The sequence below is a fragment of the Scleropages formosus genome, chromosome 10 (genome assembly GCF_900964775.1).
Source record: "Scleropages formosus chromosome 10, fSclFor1.1, whole genome shotgun sequence".
NCBI classification, from domain to species: Eukaryota; Metazoa; Chordata; class Actinopteri; order Osteoglossiformes; family Osteoglossidae; genus Scleropages; species Scleropages formosus.
This window is the reverse complement of record NC_041815.1, coordinates 10,554,175-10,581,571: the sequence shown is the minus strand read 5'-3', so window position 1 is coordinate 10,581,571 and position 27,397 is coordinate 10,554,175. Positions and strand designations below refer to the sequence as shown.

Genomic DNA, 27,397 nt, shown 5'->3' with positions numbered 1-27,397 from the left:
CTCATTGCCCATTCACACACATGAAGCACTGACACAGTGCTGCAGAAGCCAAAGGATAAGCACTGACAGAAGGGGCAGCTGGGCTGGATGCCAGAGCTCACCTGTCTCCCTTGAAGAAGTAGGTCTTGGCCACATCCTCCCACCATACGGCCGTCTCGATGTTCTGTATGGGCATCCCATTCCCAAACATTGATATGTCCTGTGGGTAGGTTGGCTGGAGCATCGTGTCCTTGAACACCCAGAACCGGTTCCCTGGTGAATGGATACAAGCACAAAAACAGGATCAGCCCTGTGCAGCTCAGAAAACAAGATCACCAACACCATCACCTTGAGTTTGTCTAGCATTTGTCTATTGGTGCTTCCTTCATGCATCACCAATAGATGTATCTAATTACTGAGTGCACAAGTCTTAATCAGAGGCACAGGGGCAGGCACAACATTTCAAATGGCTGGCATTTTGCTTATAAAAATACACCATACATACAATGAGTGTATGCTCACTCATTGCCCAGACACCATTTTCTTCCTGATATGTTCGCATTAATTTGCAAGGACTCTCCATCTCAGGCAGAATAAACATCCAATTTCACACCCTGCTCAGCTGTTTCCGTTTAATCATCAAAATAAACCTCTTCTATCTGAGCGGATAGGGTTAGGACGTTTGTGCCATTCAAATTCCAATTTCTGGAATGTCACAAAGCCGTAGCCATCTGACAGACATTGCCTCACAGGTGGAACAGAGAGAAAGTATAATAAAGGTGGATGTAATGCCTCCGGGGTTCAGATTGCTGTATTAGGTCTACCACAGATTTAGACTGGTCATTGTTAAAAGGGATTTTTCAAATATAAATTAAATATTAATGATCTAAAATTCAGTGTTGTAAAAAATATTCAAATGCTTTGTTTAGTGCCATCATTTAGAAATGTTGACCTTCTACACATCTCTACAGGCCCTTCATCTGGCTTTTTTGACACTCAGAAAGCTAAACATGTCCACTGAAAATTCCTTTTTGAATGAACATTTGCTTTAACTGTAGGTTAAATTTCTGCATCCAAATGCAATACAGAACAACTGCCCTTGCATTGTTACAGTTTTGTTAGTTATGAGATACATCCTGCAGATGCATTGTGACACATGATCAGTGATTTTATCTGGGGTCATTGGATGTATCGGGTCTTTCAACATCAGACAGTCTCGCCCAGGAAACCCAGCCGGGGTTGATGAAGCCCCAGCTTGCATCCCAGCACCAACTGACCACAGATATGCTCTCTTAATCCAGAGTCACATACTGGCTCTCTCTGTGGCTTCATTAGCTGATCTGATGGCCTTCCTTTTCGCCTACCCTGTGATGCTTAGCAGCATTAGAGTTTTGCATAATGAGCGCCCTGCAAATCCCCGACCGTCCACCTCAAGGGGTACGCAGTGTGTTTGCCAGCCTTGCCACCGACAATTGTTCCACAAGGTCCTGGTACTTTGTACATTTCCGCTTGTTGGTTTCCTCCAGGCATTCTTCCCAGGGTACTGTGAACTCCAAAATGACCATTTGCTTAGTAGTTTCTGAAAAGATGATCATGTCTGGGCGGAAAGATGTGAATACAATGCTTTCTGGGGACGTCAGCTGCTTGCCTAAGTCCACCCTCAGCTGCCAGCCGGAAGCTGTGATTAGGAGGCCTATCTTTGCTCTAGGCTGAGGGTGGGCTTTATGGCCAGTTTTAACAAAGGAGATAGTATTCCATGCAGGGTGGTGATGCTTGGTGGCCTTGATGGCTGTGGCAACGTGTTCTACAACTGCCTTTAGCATCTGATCATGATGGTGATGCCAACGGTAGTGACCTTCTCCAAAAGATTTTGAGCAACAGCTCAGAAGGTGTTCCAGAGATCCTCTCCCAGTGCAAAGAGGGCAGGAGAGTGATTCACTCTTCCCCTAGACAAGGAGGTTAGCTGGACTTGGAAAAGTGTCATACACACCTTGAACTAGGAAATCGGTGGGAGTCAGCCTGCCAGATGTTCGAACAGGTAACTTTCTGTTGTAATGCACTCTCCCACTTTGTCCATGCTCCTTGCTGCTTGAGCCTCACCATTCTACTGGCTGTTACTTCCTGTATGCCTGCCTGTACTTTCCACTGTCTATCTTTGCTATGGGCCTTGCATGCCTGGATCTTTGGGAAGAGGCCTAAGCCTGCTCTCCCTGTTGCCACCATGCCCACCAATGTCTTCCATCTCAGACGTGACTCCGCTCCCTCCAGTTCTTTCTCTGCCCTCCATCTCCGGCTTGTTCGTACCTCAATGCCCGCTGCAGTCACCTTAGGGTCTGTATTGTCTCTGTACTGGAGTGCTTCTCTTGTACGTGCCACCATGAACTCTTCCTGAAAGGCCTTGAAATGGGAGTTGCAAGATGTTATTCCTCCTGTACAGAGCCACGCTACTGAGAATCTGAGGCAAGCAAAGCCATCTGCGGAGGTAGCTGCTGATCTTCCTTTCAACTATTCAACTGTTTTTATTTTCAACTGTTGTTATGGAGACTGTGTACAGTAATAGAGACCACAGGAGTATAGGCAAGATGGCATGTTGATAAATCCAAGACTACCAGATAAACCTGACTTGTCTGCCTTGGTAAGCTAGGCCTCAAGGTTCCAGGTGGTTCTCTGGATAGCAGTGGTGTCTCTGAAGCTACAGTCAAAAACCTTTCCAAAACTCTTGACTGGTTGTTTAGTGATGGATAGGATGGCTTCCCCAGACAAAGAAAAATGGAACTTATCCACCACTTTTCCCTTCTTCAGCACAAGAGACCTTGATTTTGCTGGTTTAAAGCTCATCCTTGCCCACGTGATGAGCTTCTCTAGGCCTTGAAGGAGCCACCTGCTGCCAGGCACAGATGTAGTAGTGAATGTGAGATCATCCTGGGAGGCACCCAGGAGGCATCCGGAACAGATGCCCGAGCCACCTCAACTGGCTCCTCTCGATGCAGACGAGCAGTGGGCTCTACTCCGAGCTCCTCCCGAGTGACTGAGCTCCTCACCCTATCCCTAAGGGTGCGCCCAGCCACTCTGCGGAGGAAACTCATTTCTGCCGCTTGTATCCGCGATCTCATTCTTTCGGTCATGATCCAGAGTTCATGACCATAGGTGAGGGTAGGAACGTAGATCGACTGGTAAATTGAGAGCTTCGCCAGCTCCTTCTTCACCACATCATACCGGTACAATGACCGCATTACTACGGATGCCACACCGATCCGTCTGTCAACCTGCCGCTCCATTTTTCCCTCACTCGTGAACAAGACCCCGAGATACTTAAACTCCTCCACTTGAGGGAGCAACTCCCCCCTAACCCGGAGGGGGCAATCCACCTTTTTCCGACTGAGAACCATGGTCTCGGATTTGGAGGCGCTGATTCTCATCCCCGCCGCTTCGCACTCGGCTGCAAACCTCTCCAGTGCACGCTGTAAGTATTGATTCGATGACGCCAACAGGACCACATCGTCCGCAAAAAGCAGAGACGAGATCCTGCGGCCACCAAAACAGACACCCTCCGTTCCCTGACTGCGCCTATAAATTCTGTCCATGAAGATAATGAACAGAATCGGTGACAAAGGGCAGCCCTGGCGGAGTCCAACATGCACCGGGAACAGGTCTGACTTACTGCCGGCAATGCGAACCAAGCTCCTGCTCCGGTCGTACAGGGAACGAACAGCCCGTAGCAGCGAACCCTGAACCCCATAATCCCGAAGTACCTCCCATAGGATGCCACGAGGGACATGGTCGAATGCCTTCTCCAGGTCCACAAAACACATATGGACTGGTTGGGCAAACTCCCACGAACCCTCCAACACCCTGGTGAGGGTATAGAGCTGGTCTAGTGTTCCACGGCCAGGGCGAAAACCGCATTGCTCCTCCTGAATCTGAGGTTTGACTATCGGTCGGATTCTCCTCTCCAGTACCCTGGCAGAGACTTTCCCAGGGAGGCTAAGGAGTGTGATCCCCCTATAGTTGGAACACAATCTCCGGTCCCCCTTCTTAAAAAGAGGGACCACCACCCCGGTCTGCCAGTCCAGAGGCACCGTTCCCGAGCCCCACGCAATGCTGCAGAGGCGTGTCGGCCAAGACAGCCCCACAACATCCAGAGACTTGAGAAACTCGGGGCGGATCTCATCCACCTCCGGAGCCTTGCCACCAAGGAGTTTTTTGACTACTTCAGCAACTTCAGCCAGGGTAATGGACGAGTCCACCTCCGAGTCCCCGGCCTCAGCTTCCTCTACGGAAGGCGTGTCGGAAGGATTGAGGAGATCCTCAAAGTACTCCTTCCACCGCCCGAGGACATCCTCAGTTGAGGTCAGCAGCGCACCACTTCCACTGTAAACAGTGTGGGCGGAACACTGCTTCCCCCTTCTGAGTCGCCGGACGTTTTGCCAGAATCTCTTTGAGGCCGACCAAAAGTCTTCCTTCATGGCCTCACCGAACTCCTCCCAGGCCCGAGTTTTTGCCGCAGCGACTGCCAGAGCCGCGTTCCATCTGGCCCGCTGGTACCTGTCAGCTGCTTCAGGAGTCCCATGAGCCAGCCAGGCCCGATAGAACTCCTTCTTCAGCTTGACGGCATCCCTTACCTCTGGTTTCCACCACCGTGTCCGGGGATTGCCGCCGCGACAGGCGCCGGAGCCTCCGAACCGCCACACCGACAATGGAGGTGTGGAACATAGTCCATTCGGACTCAATGTCCCCAGTCTCACTCAGGACCTGGTTGAAGCTCTGTCGGAGGCGGGAGTTGAAGACCTCTCTGACAGGGGGCTCCGTCAAACGTTCCCAACAGACCAGACCCTCACTATGCGTTTGGGCCTGCCAGGTCTGTCCAGCTTTTTCCCCTACCATCGAATCCAACTCACCACCAGGTGGTGATCAGTTGACAACTCAGCCCCTCTCTTCACCCGAGTTTCCAAGACATATGGCCGAAGATCAGAAGAAACGACTACAAAGTCGATCATCGACCTCCGACCTAGGGTGTCCTGGTGCCAAGTGCACTGATGGACACCCTTATGCATGAACATGGTGTTTGTTATGGACAAACCATGACTAGCACAGAAATCCAATAACAACTCACTGCTCGGGTCCAGATCAGGGAGGCCGTTCCTCTCAGTCACGCCCCTCCAGGTGTCACTGTCGCTGCCCACGTGGGCGTTAAAGTCCCCCGGCAGAACAACAGAGTCCCCAGTGGGAGCGCTTTCCAGCACGCCCCCGAGGGACTCTAAAAAGGCCGGGTACTCTGCACTGCCGCTAGGCGCATAAGCACAAACGACAATGAGAGACCGTTCCCTGACCTGAAGGCGCAGGGAGACGACCCTCTCGTTCACCGGGGTAGACTCCAACACATGGCGGCTGAACTGGGGGGCTATTAATAAGCCCACACCCGCCCGCCGCCTCTCACCCTGGGCAACACCAGAATAGTGGAGAGTCCACCCATGGTTGAGAAGAGAGGTTCCAGAACCCAAGCTGTGAGTGGAAGTGAGCCCGACTATATCTAGATGGTATTTCTCAACCTCCTGCACTAGCTCAGGCTCCTTCCCCGCCAGTGAGGTGACATTCCAAATCCCAAAAGCCAGAGTTGGTGCTCGAGGTTTGGGTCGGCCGGGCACTCGGCCCTGACCACCGCCCAAATCACAATGCACCGGCCCCTTACGTCCTCTCCGGCAGGTGGTGAGCCCAACGAAGAGTGGCTCTACGTCTTGGCTTCGGGCTGAGCCCGGCCAGGCGCTCACGTGCGAGCCGCCCCCCAAGGCCTGGCTCCAGGGTGGGGCCCCGGTGACTCCATACCGAACGGAGTAAACAAGAACCTTGATTTTATAGTCATAAGGGGGTTTTGAACCACGCTTTGTCTCATCTGTCACCCAGGACCTGTTTGCCATGGGAGACCCTACCAGGGGCATATAGCCCCAGGCAACATAGTTCCTGAGGTCATTCAGGCACTCAAACCCCTCCACCATGTTAAGGTGGCAGTCGTGGAGGGGGCTGTAAATCATATATATCATATTGCCTTTCCAATTCCAATATACTTAATGGATATTTGAGTTTCTGGTCAATGATTGCTCATGATTTGCAGCAGTTAAAAATAGACTCTCCTCCATAACAACCTCACTCGAGTACCCAGGAGTGTGACCACACTCACTTCTGGAATTACTGGCTACACCTGATTAATGATGGTCAGGTGCAGCAATGCTATTTAAAAGGTCAATCTGAGTGTTGGAAGGGAGAGGTGGATGAGCTGCAGAACTTTGAGTGGTATGAATGCAGAGTTTATTTATTGTTCTCTGTATTTGTACTATGGTTTATTTCTTGTTCTGTAACTGAAAACTCTGGGAGTCCACCCCATGCAGCCTCGCACCTGAGCTGGACACACTCAATAGTTTATCACCAGCAATGCTACAGTACAAGGACATAGCTACTGGCGGAGGCTCACAAGTCCAGGGATTCTGAAAACTCTGCAGGACATCATCCCTAAGTCAAAGAACTATGTGAAGAAATTAAAGCTGAATAGTTGGTGTCATGCTATAGTATTAGCATTTCCCCATCTGCCAGAAAATCTAAGCATGCACAATTGTGTTTGCATTTCCCCTCAGGAAATGTTTTGATATGAGGCCATTCTTACAGCTAAAACACCTCAGACCGGGGCCTAACCCCTGATAGGGGTGAATTGTGGGTCGTGTGCAGTTGGGCGTAATCTTACCTTTAAAGAAGACAAACTTGCCCTCGCTGTTCTCATACACTGCATCAATTTTGGGAGGCAGACCCCGCCAGAAATAGGAGATCTGCATGGGATACCCAGGCATCACAGCATTGTCTCTGATCCGCCAGAACCATTGATCCTGAGGAGAGATGCAATATAGGAAGGTAGCGTTCAACAGCAAGCAAACTTCATTAATCCATATTTGAAAGTGTAAACACAACCAAGTCAACATCTCAGCATATATGCTGAAGACAGCAGCAGCCAGCACCTGCTCCTCTCCAAAATCAAAGCATTGTGAACTACACATTTCTGCATGAAGGCAGCATAGAGAACTGCCTGATCACCCAACAGCCCTGGAGACTTCAGGCTCTCACAACAGAGACAGCTTTAGGAACCACAACCAGAGTAAAAGAACCAGTGGAAATATTTGTTACCACAGAATGGTGTGAGGGCATCTGTTTCCACAATGTAAAGCAGAGGCTGTGGAATGGAACCTGATCAGTCTAAAGAGACCAATTCATCAATGAGCTCCATGCCTATGCATTTACATTACATTTACATTTATTTATTGAGCAAGTAAGGAGCTGCGGTGGTGCAGTGGGTTGGACTGGGTCCTACTCTCTGGTGGGTCTGGGGTTCGAGTCCCGCTTGGGGTGCCTTGCAGCGGACTGGTGTCCTGTCCTGGGTGTGTCCCCTCCCCCTCTGGTTTTATGCCCTGTGTTGCCAGGTAGGCTCTGGCTCCCCGCGACCCCGTATGGGACAAGCGGTTCAGAAAATGTGTGTGTGTGTATTTAGCAGACACTTTTGTCCAAAGCGACTTCCAATGAATTCTATGTAGTGTTATCAGCCCACACACCTTATTCACCAAGGTGACTTACACTGTTAGATATACTACACTCATGCATACACCAGTGGAACACACTATGCAACAAATGATAGTGAGTGCTTTTCCTTCTCCCACAGTATGTGTTATATTATTACTGCAGCCATAATTCCCTTATTTGCATTAAGGATGTGCAGAAGTTAATGGTTTGAGACTGACAAATCCACATTGACACTGAGAGCTGAACTTTAAGGATGGCAACATGACAACCAAAACCACAGCATGCTTTACATCTGAGGGCTTGGAACCCCAGTCTTCACAGTTGGATTCTCATCTCACATTTATTCATTTATCTGACACTTTTCTTCAGAGCAATTTACAATTTAAATGTAACAATGATGCTAGGGTGTGTGGTGGCGTAGTGGGTTGGCCCGGGTCCTGCTCTCCAGTGGGTCTCTGATTCGAGTCCTGCTGGGGATGCCTTGCGATGGACTGGTGTCCTGTCCTGGGTGTGTCCCCTCCGGCCTTACGCTCTGTGTTGCCGGGTAGGCTCTGGTTCCCTGCAACCCCGTATGGGATAAGTGGCTCAGAAAATGTGTGTGTGTATGTGTGTAACAATGATTACAGTTACAAGCTTAGAATTATTTGCCCATTTATACAGCTGGGTAGTTTTACTGGAGCAATGCAGGGTAATTACCTTGCTCATAGATACTACAGACAAAGATTAAACCTGTGACCTTTGGAACCAAAGGCAGTAACATAAATCACTACACTACCAGCTGTCCCATGCCAGTGGGAAAAATATGCATGCATGCATAGACATTATTTCCAATTTGGACGTTAAGACAAAGTGTTTTCCCTTGGGTTTGCCATGATAGGGTTGTGGACAGAGCATCAGAATTGGGATATAATGTCTACTCTGGGGGACTGGTCTGGGGTTCCAGTCTCTTCTGGTTTCATTAATTTCTCACCTCATTACTGTCCTTCATGTGCTTCAACTAAGGCATACATAGTAACAAGACAAACTGAGACAAGGTTCCAGAAAAGCCCCCAAAAGAATTTTAGGGTCAATAAAGATGCACCTGGCTTTGCCAGGGCTGCATATCCATTACAAGTCCTTCTACCACTGTGGTCCGGTAGCAGGGCCAAGATCACCACGCACCACAATAACATTTCTGCAAGGCTGCAGTCCTGTAAATACACCATTTCCCCTCTTCTCCGCTAGGATAATTTGTCACGATACAGGCCTTCTAACGTTGATCTGACTTTTTGCTAAATGTGTTTGTCGCGGCAAGTACCAACACGCAACTAGTACCATCAGAAAGGAGGTATCAAAAGCAGGGTTTACCATTCTTGCTCCTTCAGCTAATCCTCTAGGCAGGAAAATTGGACCAAAACTCATATGAGACAAAGTTCAGATAGAGGACATGGCAGTATTTCCAGCGAGTAAGCCGTCCCATTGGAGTGTGGTGTTACACACCAGCTGTCCTGATGATGGAGAACACACACCTGCCTCTCAGTAGAAGGGTTCCAGAATGTTCACGATGAGCAGGAACCCAGGAGTTATGTTCTCTGGGCTAGGGTGGGACATGACTAGGAATCTGGCATCACCTTATTGATCAGATGCGGTTTTCTCCACTTTACCCCTTAGGGGATGAACTGGAGTTCACTGGTTGCTGTTCCGAATGGAAAATTTAAAAGACTAAAAAGATGAAATCTGAAAAGACTCCAAAAGCATCAAAAGCTGAGGTTTCCAAGGGCTACATGCATCATTTCATGGAATTAATACATACTGTACGTACCATACATACTATACATTCTATTAAATCTCATGCTAATACAGTTTTAGTTAGACACACCCACCACAACTAAATTAAATCCAATAAAATGAGCAACATTTTCCAAAGTAGACATTTAATATTCAGCATGTCACTTGTTATGGTTTTTAAACGTGTCCCTCACTGCAGTTAACAATAACAATTGTGTCCGTTGATCAAAAAAGGACATACCCAGTCTAAACAGTCACGGTGGTCCAGAATCTATCCGGGAAGCAAAGTGTATGAGGCAGGGTACTGAACTGAACAGTAGTCTATTACAGAGTAAGCACCCATGCACCCACAATCACACACACACACACACACACACACACACACACACACAGAAAAAGGGCAATTTAGAGTCACCAGTTCATGTGAACCACGTTTTTGGACTGTGAAAGGAAACCAACGTGATCATGATATCCGAACATTTTGCAAATATGTAAACACAGACCAAACAAGATTTGAACCCACATCCTCACCTACAGCGCAAAAGCTGAGTTATCAGTGCTATCCCCTGCACTACCATGTTAAAACCATTTTGTATAATCAACACAAAGCACTGAATCTGTCCTAAAAATTCGCTATTCTAACCTAAAGTTTCCAGACTGCAGAGTTTTCACTGCAGTTTGAACAAGATGTCATTCAGGTGGAGTGAACAGAGTGGAAGGAGTGGAAGGAGTGACAGGTGGTGACCGTTGTTTATACTGAGAGTCACTGTAGTGTGGCAAACATAGGAAGGGGAAGGGAGGTCTGTCAGCTTCTGTCTGTGGTTGGGGATTTTGTTTGAAAAATGTACAAAGAATACTTCTTTGGGGAAAAATATTAACATGTCAACATGATCTGAATCTCTCAGGAAAGAACTTACTGAAGACTATGTCCACTGTATGATATCACTTTATGATGTGATATGCACATTTTTAACTCTTTCACAAACCTGCGTTCTATAGGAGTTTACACAAACAGCCACTGTGTCCACTTGTTCCAAAGTACAAAGATCACATTCAATATAGTAATCAAAGCCAGGAATTTCTCACACATCCAGAGCTTTTAGGATCACCTACACTTGAGCACTGAGTGGGATGAGCTCCAATGCTCAATAACAGAACAGCATTTTAATCCCACCTATCCAAAATCACACTTTACTGGCAAAAATCAACCATGCAGTGATGCATGTGAGAATGTGGCTGTAAGAAAACCATACAAAATGTAGTCACTGATGCCCTCAATGTCACATGGCCCTGGTTTTGGATTCAACATTCACTAATGAACAACATCCCCAAAACAACTCTCCATGTGAACAATGTGAAAAATCACAGCAGCTTCTGCCTTTGACATTAATTCATGCGGCTCTGTTACAGAGAACTGACCAGAGCGGAAAGCAAGAAGGAAAAACATTTTTAATTAAGCTCCTAGCTCCAAGTCTGGCTGTTTTTCCCTCTCTAATCCGTTCATTTTACAATTATATTGTGGCCCCAATTCAATGTTGGACCTCTGGAAAACAAAAAAATAAAACTTAAAAAAAAATATTTTCATAGCACAATAGAGTGAAAATAGGTCCTAATTACTGAGAAGGCCTGAAATTCCTGTAGTTAGTATCTATTTTGCAGATGTTAATTGACCTTAACATGAACTTGCTCCCTGTCACGCCCCCAGGAACGAGCAGAGCGGCAACACCTGCGGCTGATTGATGACACCCAGGATAAAATGAACTCCGTGTCGGCAAGATAACGTAGATTCTTGCAAATGCCCTTGTGGGTTTCTGAGTTCAGGGGGGGGTCCTTGTCCTGTGCTTATGACTTCTGTTCCTGATTCCTGACCATTGCCTGTTTCCTAACCACCGAGTTTTGCCTTGCCTTTATTGTGACGTTCGTGCCTCAGAGACCTTTTGCCTGTCATTGACCTTGATCCTGTCCTGCCCTTCGAACCTGGAGAAAAGAATAAAATCAACCCGCGCTTGGGTTTACAACCTACCTGTCTGTCTTCAGTCCGTCTGTTGCCATGACACTCCCTGAGAATATATTTTTCTTGATCTCTTAAATCCTTTGAGTGTAAAATTTACTAAAGCAATGCTTTGAATACTTCTGCAGTTACTAATTTACATACAATAGACTGAAGTGACTAAAGACATGAATCCTGGCTCCTTACACCAGAACCAGTGTCTTCACGGGAGCCTGTTAAAATAGCATTCAATCAAAAACTGTATTACGCTAATGATTCTATGAAATTATGAGAACATAACAAAATTTTAAAAGGTTCAGATGACAAATTTGTTTAAACACAAGTTATACCAACTGATAATTAGAAAAGAAAGGTCTATGATGAGAATAATTTTTATGTTGCATTACGCAGTCTCTAGGCTTTGTTTCAAGAATTATACTGAACTGGAAAAGCAGAAATACAAACAGATCTGTTCGAAGCAAGGGATTCTGAGGCAATGAAATCAAGTGGTAAAATGAAAAATGGCAATTCCAAAATCCCCTGCGGACACATAATGCACATTAACACAGGATGCCTCTATCACAAAGCATCTTCCATGCAGTCAACACAACTTTTCTGCCTGTGAAAAACAGGACAAAGATGAACTAAGCTGCCCTAAGACAACATACATCCAATCTGCAGTGGAAAAACTCCCTGTGTTGGGTGAGGGGATCAGACAAAAAAAAGACAACTTTTCGCTTCAACAGGTTTCAAAAATAAGTAGCTCTTTCTGATATCTATGCATTTTCTCTAGTTGCCTAGATAAAATACAGAAAGAGCACCTCTGTTCTGGTTGCAAGGTCATACAAATGAAACACTTTACTGAGAACTTCCCGGGCTCCCATTTTTGTTTGGCCATAGATGCTGAAGCCAGCAGCAGGAGAAGCACAACTTCACTGACGAGGTGGCAGTTCCCATGAAGATGCCAGAGAGCTTTCATGGAAGCTTTTGGTCATCCTAGCGTTTTGAAAAGACACATTGCCCCTTATCTTGACGAAATCAGTAGCTACACATTCTTGAAGGAAACAAAGAAATAGCAAAGTCTGAACTGCAGCCAGCTGCTGCATTATTTTTGCAAGAGCTCAAGGTCTGGAGATCAAGGACTTGAATAATGCATAGGGGTGGTATTAATATAGACACATAGGGCAAACTGTATCCTTGGCTTTGAATGCAAATACTGCAGTAAAAACAGTACGAAATGCTTTTGAGTGGGAAGGTCCACTGTACATAGTGAGTGCACCTGGATTCTGATGTCCCTTCAAACTTGTTTGTCCACAACAATCTCACCTTTCTGTTTCTATAAGCTTCACCACGAGTAGCAATGAGAATTCACAAACATAACCTTCAGCCCTGTTGCATTTACATTTATTCTTTAGATGACACATTTCTCCAAAACATACAATTATTTACAATTTAAACAGCTGGACAATTTTCACTGGAGCAATGTAGGGTAAGTACATTGATCAAGGTTACTATAGCAGAAGGTGGGAATGAAGACTGCTCAAAAGCGGTGGTCAGAGTCTTACTGGTCCTGGTCCAAATGTAATGGTTCAAAACCACAGCATGGCTTCACCAGAACTTTTATATCCATCCTGATTCTCTACTCTCTCTACTAGTCATCACTGAATTGCTTGTTCAACTGTTGGCTTATGAGTTTTACCATCTCTGTCTTGATACTCTGATCCTTAAGCTTTCAGCTCCCCAGTGTTAGTCCTTTTTCCTCTTCATTAACCTATCATCCTAGTATTGACTCTTTCTCTCTGTTCTTCAGCCTGTCATATTCCTGTTTATATCCTGCCTCCCTGCTTCTTAGTCTAAGTCTGGAGCCACCCTTAATATACCTGCATTCTTATACAATATGTTTGCCATCTCTGTGCCCTAGCCTATCAATATATTCGGAACTCTATAGCTGGAACTGTGACTGGTCCACAAATCCAATTCTCTTCTCACACGTGGATGACCATCCCCAGAGAGGTCCTCACCTTGAACACAAACATCTCCCTGCGCAGGATGGCCAGAGTGTTGAAGCCACCATCACAGATGTCAGGCTTAGTATTGGGGTAAGTAGGCTTGTCTCCTGTGGGCAACCTCGGGGGACGAGTCTGGCGGTCATGTTTACGGGGCTCTGAGGGGGGATTTGATCGTGGAGGAGGGGCAGTTGGCAGTGGCCGTGTCGGCTGGGGAATCTTGTCTGGTGGACCTGGAAAGAAAAATACAAACATATACATGTCTGAAAATGAACATGACTTAAAACAGTGCATGGTGTGAGTGGAAATGTCATAGAAGACATTGCAGAGTCACATATAACAAGACATGTATCACATCAGGAAAGGGGACCTGACACACAAAAGTGAACACAAAGAATTACACAGTCACCAGTTCTGGAAAGTGAAGACAGCAGATGGCACATAAGAGTCTACAAAAGTTGATTCCTGGACAGTTGAATAGGCATTTCTATACATGAAAAACCATAGAGGCTGAGCCTACATTTTATTTTACACATACACATTGTCTGAAACCGCTCATCCCAAGTGGGGTCATGGCAAACCAGAGCCTAACCTGGCAACACAGGGCACAAGGCTGGAGGGGGAGAGGACACACCCAGGATGGGACGCCAGTCTGTCACAAGGCACCCCAAGCAGGACTCAAACCCCAGACCCACCAGAGAACAGGCCCGGCCAAACCCGCTGTACCACCGTATCCCCACCCAATTTATTTTATTTTATTTTGATATTTGGGAAACATTCCATAAAAAAGCTGGCTCAATATAGCAGACTGAACCTTCTCAGAATCAACAGGAAACACATATACCATTCTCAGTGTTACCATAAAGAATGGAATATTCTTTCCTTGGCAAATGGACTTACATGCATAAACATCACAGAATGAAGTCACCATGTCACTAACACGTCAAAAAGGAGCAAAACAGAATCCACCGAGACAATTATGTTTTTAGTCCATGCCCAGAAAAAAAGAAGACAGCAGACCATAATTCAAATCTTAGTTTCTCCTCTTTCAAAGGTAATAAACAGCAATAAAAAATCTTTACAATGAATTTTAGCGTAATTTATGTCTCCTATTCAAAGACAATGACTTTTCTCCAAAGACAGAGACAAGCAAGTGATTTTCATTTTCATTCTTGGAATAATCCACATGGTAAATTTAGTCTTAGTCCTCTCTAAAGAGAGGAAATTAAAGCACACACACTGTCTGAAACCACTTGTCCCGAGTTGGGTTGCGGCAAGTCGGAGCCCAGCCCAGCAGCATAGGGCACAAGGCTGGAGGGGGAGGGGACACACCCAGGATGGGATGCCAGTCCGTCGCAAGGCACCCCAAGCGGGACTCAAACACCAGACCCACTGGAGAACAAGCCATGGCCAAACCCACTGTGCCCCCAAAATTAAAAGCCAAAAACCAATTAATTTATGAAAAAATAATCAACACAGCACAGCAAACAATGAAAACAGCAAGGTTTCAGTTTTCTAATTAAGGACAAAACATTTATTGGATGGAACATCTAATAACCTATAAAGTTACAATTAAACGGTAGGCTAAAGAGCAGAGACGCCAGGCATATAAAAATGTAGGTATATTCAATTATCTCGGTATAATAGGGGAAGACAAACTACCACCTTTTCCACTAAACTGTCAATAAAAAATGAATCCCAGTTATATTAGCAGTATCTCTTAAATAATGAAAACATGAGATGCTGTCATGACTTTCAGAGCAAAAAAAGAAACATTAAATACACATTATGCTATTCTGGTGTATAAATGATCCAATACCCATTGCATTTAAAGGTTTAGTGGCTTTGTGCAAGCGAATTCCACAAAGTCAATGGCAGTACTCCATGCAATACATCATATATGTTGTCATCTAACTTGTGACAGAGCAATTCCCTAGTGAAAAGGGCAAATCTAAAACTGGGGTATGACTGATACAGCTCTAATTATTCCCCACAGCTCTGCAGATCAGCCAGAAAAAGGAGAGATTTTGTTTCTGACCTAAATTTAATCTTCTGAATGAAACTTGAATTATATCATCACAAAAGAGCAAGAAAAAAAAAATAAAAATTTGAAAGGGAACACAAAAACTCCCAGAGCTATGCAGGGCAAAGTAAGTACAGGTGGCATGGTGGCACAGTGAGTAGTGCTGCTGCCTCACAGTGCCTGGTTGGTGTGTGAGAACATGGGTTTGATCCTTGCTCAGTCTGTGTGGAGTTTGCATGTTTGCCCTGTGTCTGCGTGGGTTTCCTCACAAAGACATGATGTTCAGGTTTCCCCCACAGCGTGTGAGTGTTTCACTGATGTATGGATGAGTGACCCATTGTAAGTAGTGTATCTAGCAATGTAAAACACCTTGGTGAATAAGGTGTGTGGGCTAGTAACACTACATAGTATCCATTAGTTGCTTTGGAGAAAAGTGAATAAATGTAAGTACAGGGAACTGTACTGATTATGGTATGCAAACATTTTGCATCACTTGACGCACAAATGAGAGTTGGCTGTCCTTTATGTACAATGTTGCAAATGATATCTTGTTACCCAACTCACCACAAGATTCAATGTTTACTTTATTTTCATTCCACACTTATGTGAACGTATAAAATAGAATTAAATGCAGTTCCTCCTGGGCCATAGTACAACAATACATTTGACAGAGAGCATAACGTCACAGAATAACAGAGAAGAGGCTGCCTAGTGGCAATCAATTAGCAGCTGGTGTGCAACTAGTAGAATAGGCAGAATAGAAATAAAATAAAAATAGTGTAATAAGTACATAAATAGATAAATGTATAGGTATGCTCAGTAAATGCAAATAATGATGTGAAAATAAACAGTGATGGGATGGAGAGGAGAGACACATGCTGAGAATAGTACAGGACATACATCACAGGTTATCTACTATCATTGCCCCTTCATGTACCCTCTGCCTCGCTCCTATGCCCTGCCCATGTCCCTCTCCTTTTCCATACTTGTTTGTCACACCTCCCACCTCCACCCAGTGCATGAACTCTAACAGAGATAGCCTGACATCTCCTGCACTGAGCCTTTACATTCTCAGGCAACAGTTTGGCCATATGAGCTCTGGTGAAATCTCACACATATGGAGAGCAGGAATAGGGTACAAAAGTTGCACAGTGTTACAGCGGCACAAGAGAGCAGAGTGGTTATGTAAACTGAGAGGAAAACGGGACAGCTGCATCATAGAAGCTGCTGCTCTGTTGCCTTTGACTGGGGAGTTCTCCACTCAGAACAAAAGATTTCTTCTCCTCTGAGAGCATTTTGAAGACACTTAGAGCGTTCATTTACAGAAGTTGGTATGGAGGATTAGCACTGTAGGAAATCTTAATGTGACACAGCTAGCTGGAAGTTATAATATATACCAAAGTAGTCATGTAGCCTAAACCTAGCTGCTAATGCTCGGTAAGACTACACACACTCATTCGTGCAACATCTGCATTTTCAAGGTGAACTGTAAAAGAAACACGTACTTAGCTACACCTGCAAGAGCAACTAGTCAGTACCTATCTACTGATGTTACCTATTAATGTAGCATTATTCTCAAACACCCACCCAAGGAAGGTCATACCATATATTTTCTGAATCCCCTGCAGATCATCATAAGGCAGCTTGAAGTGCTCCGTGTCCATGTACTGGTAGAAGGGCGCCATAATAGCTGTAGGGTCGTTGGAGTGCTCTAGGCCCAAGGCATGGCCTAGCTCATGCACAGCAACCAGGAAAAGGTCATTTCCTGTGGAGACAGTGGCAACAGGGTCAGATACACAGGTATGTGTTGATTCAAGTAGTTATGTTAGATATGAAGAGAAGGAAGAAGAAACCAAAAAACCCACAAAGGGGCTACAAGTATAAAGAGCACACAGTAGCCAGTAGCCAATAGCCACAGAAACTATGTGATCCATGTCAACACTGCAATATTTCCAGTGCTTATTCCAGAACAGTGGTGCAGTCTGGAAAAAAGTCAATCAGAAACCAAACAAAGGTCATGAATGATGAGCTACTGAGTGCAATGTCAGTGCAAATATGAAACTGAATGATCTTCCAGCTCTACTGCATCTGACATTACCTTTTTGCATGGGAATGAGAACTTTTTCCAGATGTCTCCACTATGTGGCATCAGGTCACCCACCTTGGGTATCTGCTGTTAACTTTAGCATAAAACGAGAAACTCATGATAGCTGATCATTATTTTTAAGGCAATTTCTTAGCCCAGAGCAACAGTATAAATTAACCGCAAAAAAAGTGCAAAAGTATTTTGCTAGAATACCAACCCCAGAAGCCTTTCTAACACAGAAGTGAATCTAGAAGGTCACTTCATGTACTGCAGAGGACATGAGCTTTGAGTCCCAATAAAACTGTAAACTAGATCATCAAATACAACAGAGAGAAAAAGTTGTGGTCATTTATTTAAACTTTATTTAACCTTTAGAGATTTTAAAACAATTTTGAGGGTCAGTATTTAATCATCAAGAAAGAATGACAAAAATATGGAAAAAAGTGAGCAAATGTGAGCAGTCTTCACTATTTAAATTTCATGAGGAGTCCTGGACCTGTACCTTTGAGCAAAGTATTTAACCTGCTTCAGCAAAATTTAAAGCAGCATGATATCTCTTCTGCCCCGGATGAAGGCGTCTGCAAGGGAAGTGATAAATACTAATGTATTCCCCTGATGGAGCTTGAAAGAATAAGCCGTGCTGACTGTGTCCCAACAGCACCACGATGGAGCTGGAAGGTGAAATGCAAAACTCCCAACACAAATTTCTTGCCACTTGTTTACCTCCTCTGCTCAGCCAGCAACCCGCACTTGTGCTATGTCCCCAACGCACCATGTTGGTGTTGCCTACTTCATAAGAGCATGACCTTTACAAATTCTTTGTAGTGAAGTGAATAGAAATACACTTTAAATGTAAAGGCTAAAATATGGTTTCTGCCTACTGGGAATAATTCTGGAAAGTTTCCGGCCCATAACTGATCTTCATTGTTGGGTGCCATCCATCCATCCATCTTCCTCCGCTTATCGGGGGCCGGGTCGCGGGGGCAGCAGTCCGAGCAGAGTCCTCCAGACTTGCCTCTCCCCGCACACCTCCTGCAATTCCTCTGGGGGAACCCCAAGGCGTTCCCAGGCCAGCCGGGAGACATAGTCTCTCCAACGTGTCCTGGGTCTGCCCCGAGGCCTCCTCCCAGTGGGACAAGCCCGGAACACCTCCCCAGGGAGGCGTCCAGGAGGCATCCGGAACAGATGCCCGAGCCACCTCAACTGGCTCCTCTCGATGCGGAGGAGCAGCGGCTCTACTCCGAGCTCCTCCCGGGTGACTGAGCTCCTCACCCTATCCCTAAGGGTGCGCCCAGCCACCCTGCGGAGGAAACTCATTTCTGCCGCTTGTATCCGCGATCTCATTCTTTCGGTCATGATCCAGAGTTCATGACCATAGGTGAGGGTAGGAACGTAGATCGACCGGTAAATTGAGAGCTTCGCCTTACGACTCAGCTCCCTCTTCACCACAACAGACCGGTACAATGACCGCATTACTGCGGACGCCGCACCGATCCGTCTGTCAACCTGCCGCTCCATTTCTCCCTCACTCGTGAACAAGACCCCGAGATACTTAAACTCCTCCACTTGAGGGAGCAACTCCCCCCTAACCCGGAGGGGGCAATCCACCTTTTTCCGACTGAGAACCATGGCCTCGGATTTGGAGGTGCTGATTCTCATCCCCGTCGCTTCGCACTCGGCTGCAAACCTCCCCAGTGCACGCTGCAAGTCTTGACTTGATGACGCCAACAGGACCACATCGTCCACAAACAGCAGAGACGAGATCCTGCGGCCACCAAAACAGACACCCTCCGTTCCCTGACTGCGCCTATAAATTCTGTCCATGAAGATAATGAACAGAATCGGTGACAAAGGGCAGCCCTGGCGGAGTCCAACATGCACCGGGAACAGGTCTGACTTACTGCCGGCAATGCGAACCAAGCTCCTGCTCCGGTCATACAGGGAACGAACAGCCCGTAGCAACGAGCCCCGAACCCCATAATCCCGAAGTACCCCCCATAGGATGCCACGAGGGACACGGTCGAATGCCTTCTCCAGGTCCACAAAACACATATGGACTGGTTGGGCAAACTCCCACGAACCCTCCAGCACCCTAGTGAGGGTATAGAGCTGGTCCAGTGTTCCACGGCCAGGGCGAAAACCGCATTGCTCCTCCTGAATCCGAGGTTCGACTATCGGTCGGATTCTCCTCTCCAGTACCCCGGCATAGACTTTCCCAGGGAGGCTAAGGAGTGTGATCCCCCTATAGTTGGAACACAATCTCCGGTCCCCCTTCTTAAAAAGAGGGACCACCACCCCGGTCTGCCAGTCCAGAGGCACCGTTCCCGAACTCCACGCGATGCTGCAGAGGCGTGTCAGCCAAGACAGCCCCACAACATCCAGAGACTTGAGAAACTCGGGGCGGATCTCATCCACCCCCGGAGCCTTGCCACCGAGGAGTTTTTTGACTACCTCAGCAACTTCAGCCAGGGTAATGGACGAGTCCACCTCCGAGTCCCCAGTCTCAGCTTCCTCTACGGAAGGCGTGTCGGAGGGATTGAGGAGATCCTCAAAGTACTCCTTCCACCGCCCGAGGACATCCTCAGCTGAGGTCAGCAGCGCACCACTTCCACTGTAAACAGTGTTCGTGGAACACCGCATCCCCCCTCTGAGTCGCCGGACGGTTTGCCAGAATCTCTTTGAGGCCGACCAAAAGTCTTCCTCCATGGCCTCACCGAACTCCTCCCAAGCCCGAGTTTTTGCCGCGGTGACTGCCAGAGCCGTGCTCCGTTTGGCCCGTCGGTACCTGTCAGCTGCTTCAGGAGTCCCATGAGCCAGCCAGGCCCGATAGAACTCCTTCTTCAGCTTGACGGCATCCCTTACTTCCGGTGTCCACCACCGTGTTCGGGGATTGTCGCCGCGACAGGCGCCGGAGACCTTATGGCCGCAGCTCCGAACCGCCGCCCTGACAATGAAGGCGCGGAACATAGTCCATTCAGACTCGATGTCCCCCACCTCCCTCGGGACCTGGCTGAAGCTCTGTCGGAGGTGGGAGTTGAAGAGCTCTCTGACAGGGGGCTCCGCCAAAACGTTCCCAACAGGCCCTCGCTATGCGTTTGGGCCTGCCAGGTCTGTCCAGCTTTTTCCCCCGCCATCGAATCCAACTCACCACCAGGCGGTGATCAGTTGACAGCTCAGCTCCTCTCTTCACCCGAGTGTCCAAGACATATGCCCGAAGGTCAGAAGAAACGACTACAAAGTCGATCATCGACCTCCGACCTAGGGTGTCCTGGTGCCAAGTGCACTGATGGACACCCTTATGCATGAACATGGTGTTCGTTATGGATAAACCATGACTAGCACAGAAATCCAATAACAACTCACCGCTCGGGTCCAGATCAGGGAGGCCGTCCCTCCCAATCACGCCCCTCCAGGTATCACTGTCGCTGCCCACGTGGGCGTTAAAGTCCCTCAGTAGAACGACAGAGTCCCCAGTGGGAGCGCTTTCCAGCACGCCCCCCAGGGACTCTAAAAAGGCCGGGTACTCTACACTGACGCTAGGCGCATAAGCATAAACGACAGTGAGAGACCGTTCCCTGACCCAAAGGTGTAGGGAGACAACCCTCTCATTCACCGGGGTAGACTCCAACACATGGCGGCTGAACTGGGGGGCTATTAATAAGCCCACACCCGCCCGCCGCCTCTCACCTTGGGCAACGCCAGAACAGTGGAGAGTCCACCCTTGATCGAGAAGAGTGGTTCCAGAACCCAAGCTGTGAGTGGAAGTGAGTCCGACTATATCTAGACGGTATCTCTCAACTTCCCGCACCAGCTCAGGCTCCTTCCCCGCCAGTGAGGTGACATTCCAAGTCCCAAAAACCAGAGTTGGCACCCGAGGTTTGGGTCGGCCGGGCACTCGGCCCCGACCACCGCCCAAATCACAATGCACCGGCCCCTTACGGTTCCTCCGGCAGGTGGTGAGCCCACCGAAGAGCGGCTCCACGTCATGGCTTCGGGCTGAGCCCGGCCAGGCCCCGTGGGCATAGACCTGGCCACCAGGCGCTCGCATGCGAGCCGCCCCCCAAGGCCTGGCTCCAGGGTGGGGCCCCAGTGACCCCATACCGGGCAGGGTAAATGAAAGCCTTGATTTTTTCTTCATAAGGGGTTTTTGAACCGCGCTTTGTCTCGTCTGTCATCCAGGACCTGTCTGCCATGGGAGACCCTACCAGGGGCATATAGCCCCAGACAACATAGCTCCTGGACTCATTCAGGCACTCAAACCCCTCCACCACGATAAGGTGGCGGTTCACGGAAGGGCATTGTTGGGTGCATGCTTATCAATAAAGGATCTCCCCCTAACATGCACCACATTGTACAACCGTTTTAAACAGTGCACATCTACCATTCAATCTTCCCCAACCCTCTACATGTCTGTGTCCCCCAGCTGTCTGCTGCTTATTGCATGCACTCCTTGTAAGACAGGGTAGGTCAAGCTATTATTAAGGAGGTTGTGAGCCAGCTGTTACAATGCTCCCTACACCACAAGCAAAAGTCAGCATTATTAGGAGCGCAATTCTCCAGGGAGCATCTTCTAAGTATATTTACATTTTACTATGATGTTCTGTGCATGCAAACCCAGGCCACAGTAATGGATATTCACAAAAAGACTGGTTTGGTCCCTGTAGATATCAAGTTATGCATGTATCCATGTCATTATTTAAGTTTCAGAATTTTTATCAATAGAAATGGGGAAATTCCCCTCCTTTTATGCGCTGGCATTTGTAGGCATCAGCAGGCATCAGCAGGCATCAGCAAAGGGAGCCTTTTGGTTGACATTATGCTTCATAACGGCATTGCTACTGGAAAACTCATATACATGCGGCAATAATGTCACACTTTAATTAGACAGCAAGACTAAGCGGCACTGATATTTCTGGAAACAACAGCAAAAATCCACAATATCACAAAATGTTTTGTGTATCCTGGACCACTTGCAGAAGCAAGTGTGTCTTTTAAGTAATTTCTATTTAGATGTTAAAGTGTACTCATAGACAAGATTTTATGGATAATGCCAGGTGATGAAACCTTGCTGTTTTTTTTTTTTTTTTTTTTTTACCTTTTTGCATGGGAATGAGAACTTTTCCCAGATGTCTCCACTATGTGGCATCAGGTCACCCACCTGGCAAATTTTCCACACAACACCCTGCTTCTTAAATCTCCATCAGATCCCATTTCACCTCCCACTGTATTCCAAAGCAGCTGCTTGACTTTCCAGTAGGTTTCTTGACATGTGGCTTTTGAGGCTAGCAAAACACTCGATATGATATGACAGCTGCTACTTTACATAGTGCCGGTCAGCCGATACAAAAGCAATTTGTACGGATTTTGCATTGTCAAAGCAAACCCCACCAAGCTTCCAAGTGTGATTATCCTTAAATTAATTTCTAAAAGGTCACTACCTCGGTTAACTCAAACCACACAAAGTATTCTGAGAGAGATTTTGTTATTTCTAGGAAACTTTAGCAGGGATATTCCTTTGGAAATGAATGCAACTGTAATCATCCCCAGCATAGGTTTTGATCTTGGTTATGGAATAAATGAGCAGGAAGGATTCGTGTGTTATGATTTCAGTAAGTCTGTCAATATCCATCCTAAGAGCAGAGAAATAGATATAAGGAAATATAGAAAAAAGTTCTTTCTGTTGTTGACACTGATTATGCCAACTCAACCAACACACTCATTTTAGTATGTAATTTTTAGCATTTAGTTTATTCATGTAGTGTATAAATTTCTATAATTTGATTAAACATGAGGGGTGTGGTGGCGCAGTGGGTTGGACCACAGTCCTGCTCTCCGGTGGCTCTGGGGTTCAAGTCCCGCTTGGAGTGCCTTGCGATGGACTGGCGTCCCGTCCTGGGTGTGTCCCCTCCCCCTCTGGCCTTACGCCCTGTGTTGCCGGGTAGGCTCCGGTCCCCCGCAACCCCATATGGGACAAGCGGTTACGAAAATGTGTGTGTGTGTGTGTGTGTGTGTGATTAAACATGTAGCCCTCTACTATACTTCCACGAGCTCAATCCTGACTGCTTTGAATAGATGTGACCATGGTGCACTGACTCAGGGGGCATTACCTCTGTAACTGTAGGGTTAGGATTCAAACAAAATACCGAGGGTTTTGCTCAAGTACCAATCCATGCTCTAAAAGTGATCACTCATGTATCAAATTAGGAACAAATAGCGCCACATATATCGCCATCACATCTTTTACTTTTGGGTATCAGGAGCTCACAATGTGTTTCACACTGTGGAGCAAAGCAATAAGGTCACAAACATCCAGTATGGCAATAAGGGGCTTTGACAAAGGCACTGACCAGATGGACACAATATTCATTGCAACAGAAAAAAACAAAATCTGGAGAAATTAACCAGTTAGAAATTAATTGAAAACCTGGCATCAACATTCTGTTGCAACTGGAACAGCACATCAGTGAGCCATCTTCTTTGGTACACTGTATGGTCACCAGTCATACTTGTGGAAACCAAGTCACACATAGCCAGAACTCTTTCCAGTTAGGATAAGGAGCAAAAATCTCTCATCAACAGAGACAAATGTTTTCTCCTCACATCATGCATGAACATTTACATAGCCAGTGGGTGTCTGTGAGATTTGCAGAAAAAGCAGGAAACGTGGTAAGGGAAATGCAATAATTTTTTACAGAGATGACTGATATATAGTCTATAACAGGTATGACAGATTTCGGTTATGGATGTATATAATGTTTTTAAAGCTAAAGGGTCATTTTCTTTACACAGAGTAATATTCTGAGGCTTACAAAGACAATTGATAGTCTTAGCTATTAAAAAAGCTTGGATTTCAAAATGAAATCCTAATTATGCTAGGATTACTCTGCTGTTTTCCCACACTCTACAATGTGTTGCTGCTCTGTGCTGCTAGTGCACACTGCAGGCAGTGGATGCCCTCCTTGGCAGTGGGTGGGATTTACACACAGAACCCACAATGTCCACCTCCCGGAAAGGAGCCTGGGAAGAATTGGCTTAATGAGTAATAACTACTTATCAGCCAGGGAGAGCATATCTTCAAGAAGTCTTGTGTTGGCATCAAGCGTGAGATCATTTTAACAGCTACATTTTAAAAACAAATTCACTGTACATTTCAAGGAAAATCTAAGAGCTAAAGCAATAAAAAGGTAAATGTGAAGTGATTGGTGTGTGTGTGATTGTGAAGACCTGTTGTGACAGGGAAACAGGTAAGGTATAAAGTGGAAGTCTGTTGACATTTGTACCTGGGCATCATTTCCACAGACTACTACTTTTGGTTTTTCACGAGTCTTGACTCGTGACTCGTGGAAATCATACAGGCATTACGCTGTTAAATGTGCAGGCTATTATTGCCATGTAATTACAGTCAGAAGTTTCTTAGCACCACAGAGCTGGCTGTACCATGATGGGAACCATAGCACGTTTAATGTGCTTGAAATGCACTAGAGGGCAGATGGACTGTGGAAAAGGGTTTCACTGCCTTTTTCATTCAAAAAACAATATGTGACCTGTAGATGTATGAGCAAATAAGCCATGTACTTGAACCACCAACAGGGGTGTTGTGAAACACTGAAATGCAGCTTGAGCGCTGCAACATTGGATGCGTGACCCCTGAGCTGGAGAAGAGTCTGGCCTATCTAAGCGCCATTCTGATTGTTGTGTTTTGTGCATGCATAACGTCTGTCTTCACTAGCCAACCGAAAAGTTCATATAGTAGGTAGTCTCTATGAAAGCTATGACTAACTGTCACTCACTCACTCACTCATCCTAAGACAGGGTCATCTGAAGCCTATCCTGGAAGCATAGGCAGGGTTCACCTCTACAGCATACACTGGTCAACAATTCTTTAAAAGTTGTCTGCTTTGGAAATGATATGTGCTATTTATGTGGTGGAGTGGGTTTGGCTGTGTCCTGCTCTCTGGCAGGTCTGGGGTTTGAGTCCTGCTTGGGGTGCCTTGTGATTTACTGTTGTGTGTCCCCTCCCCCTCCAGCCTTATGCCCTGTGTTGCTGGGTTAGGCTCTGGCGCGCTGCGACCCTGCTTGGGACAAGCAATTGGTGTGTGTGTGTGTATTTATTATTGAATGTGATGTGGTGAATTCAAATATGACAATTAAAATTGCTAATTGGCTACTGTTCCCAAGATATTTTTTACATTTTATGTACTATGTATATGGTGTACATAGCAGATTTTTAATCATGAATTGTAAACCTAGGTCTTTTCATGTGTTTATGGTTGTTTCACTTGATATTATGCCACTTTCCCTGTTTATGTAACACTTACTATGTATCAGTTCATAGTTCAGTCCTTATTCAGTACCTACTCTGTGCTTCTTAACTTGTCTGTTGTCATTAAATGGATCATCTCTTGTCACTGTCCAGCAGTAGTCTGCTCTGCTACCAAGTACTTTATCCATGTATGAAATATCTTGGTGAAATTGCTCACTGTGCTCGTCACTTAATGCTCTTGCATTCGATGGAAAAAATTCCAGACACAAGTCCAAAAAATGTGTCTTGAGGGACATGTTGCAGCCCAGGCATTTGTAAGCCTTGAGGAGGTTTTCCACCAGCTTCCTGTAGTTTTCTGCCTTGTTGTTTCCAAGAAAACTTGTTGCCACTAAGTTGTAGGTCTTCCAAACCTTCTTCTCCTTCCCATGCAGTGCACAGTCAAATCCAACATCTCGAAGAAGTACACGAATCTGAGTACCAACACAGACACCTTCCCTTATCTTACCTCATATAACCAATTTTCCAATGAGGTACTTGAAAGTTGCATGTGTTTTTTCCAGGGCCTTGATAAAGTTCTTCATCAGACCCAGCTTTATGTGTAAGAGTGGTAACAAAATCTTGCTTCATTCAACAAGTCGTGAATGCTGAACATTTTTCTTCCCAGGTTCCAGTGACAGAGTGGCCAGTCTCTCTTGACGTAGCGGGAATCTCTCGCACGACTATCCCATTCGCAGAGAAAACAGCAGTCTTTTGTGCATCCAACCTGCATGTATTTTAGTTGAGATCCAAGCCCCTTTTCAACTCACTTATCATATGCTATTCCTATACATGCACACATATACATGTACATACTGACACAGTACCATATATTGAAAACATATGTTTGGCAATTATATGAAAACATATCAGTCCATCACAGGGTAGCCACACCAAATAAATAAATAAATAAATAAAGAAATAAAAGGAAAAATAACACACAAAGGACAATTCGGGGGGGGGGTGGCGCAGTGGTGCAGTGGGTTGAACCGAGTCCCGCTTGGGGTGCCCTGTGATGGACTGGTGTCCCGTCCTGGGTGTCCCCTTCCCCTCTGTCCTTACACCCTGTGTTGCCGGGTTAGGCTCCGGCTCCCCGACCCCATATGGGACAAGCGGTTCAGACAAAGGACAATTCTGAGTCACCAACTCAACACACGTCTGGACTGTGGGAGGAAACCTACATGAACAAACTCCACACAAAATGAGCACTATTTTAGGCAGGTGGGGATTCAGAGCTCGCTATTGGTTTCAAGGATTATTGAATTAAAGCTACACCATAGCTTTCTATATAACCCTATAAAAATGTTTCAATGGGAATGACTTTTGAAAATGTCAGACTAGTATTTCTCCAAAGACTTAAAAGTTCTCCATTAGAAAAATATAAAGGAATGCTAATTATCTGGATGAACATTTTTGATCTACAAGATGTTAAATTCCTTCCTTTTGTTTTTGAGGGTATCACACAACTTAAAACACGCAAAAAAACAGAATTCCAGTCCTTATATGTATAACTGGGTATACTTAGACTGACACATTCCTGTTTGCTACGACCAGACAGTCTCCCGCACTACACTCAACAGGGAACTGCAAGGTCATAAATAAAATCCAGCTGTGAGGTGCCAAAGCCATCAAATGCAATTTCATCACGTGTGCCCAACCATTGTGCCAGAGTGACTACCTGTCTGTTTGC

The 27,397-nt window shown here is 46.2% G+C and overlaps 1 protein-coding gene across 5 annotated transcripts in view; it reads right to left on the bottom strand.

Annotated features, from left to right (window-relative positions):
* Positions 1-27,397, bottom strand: part of mmp16b (matrix metallopeptidase 16b (membrane-inserted)) — a 65,549-nt gene that overhangs the window by 5,131 nt on the left and 33,021 nt on the right. For all 5 annotated transcript variants that reach the window (XM_018758814.2, XM_018758815.2, XM_018758819.1 and 2 more), the window contains 4 exons: positions 16,926-17,087; positions 13,315-13,532; positions 6,713-6,851; positions 102-252 (listed from right to left, as the gene is read on the bottom strand). In XM_018758814.2, coding sequence (XP_018614330.1) covers positions 102-252; positions 6,713-6,851; positions 13,315-13,532; positions 16,926-17,087 — 670 coding nt within the window. The remainder of the gene's footprint in view (positions 1-101; positions 253-6,712; positions 6,852-13,314; positions 13,533-16,925; positions 17,088-27,397) is intronic.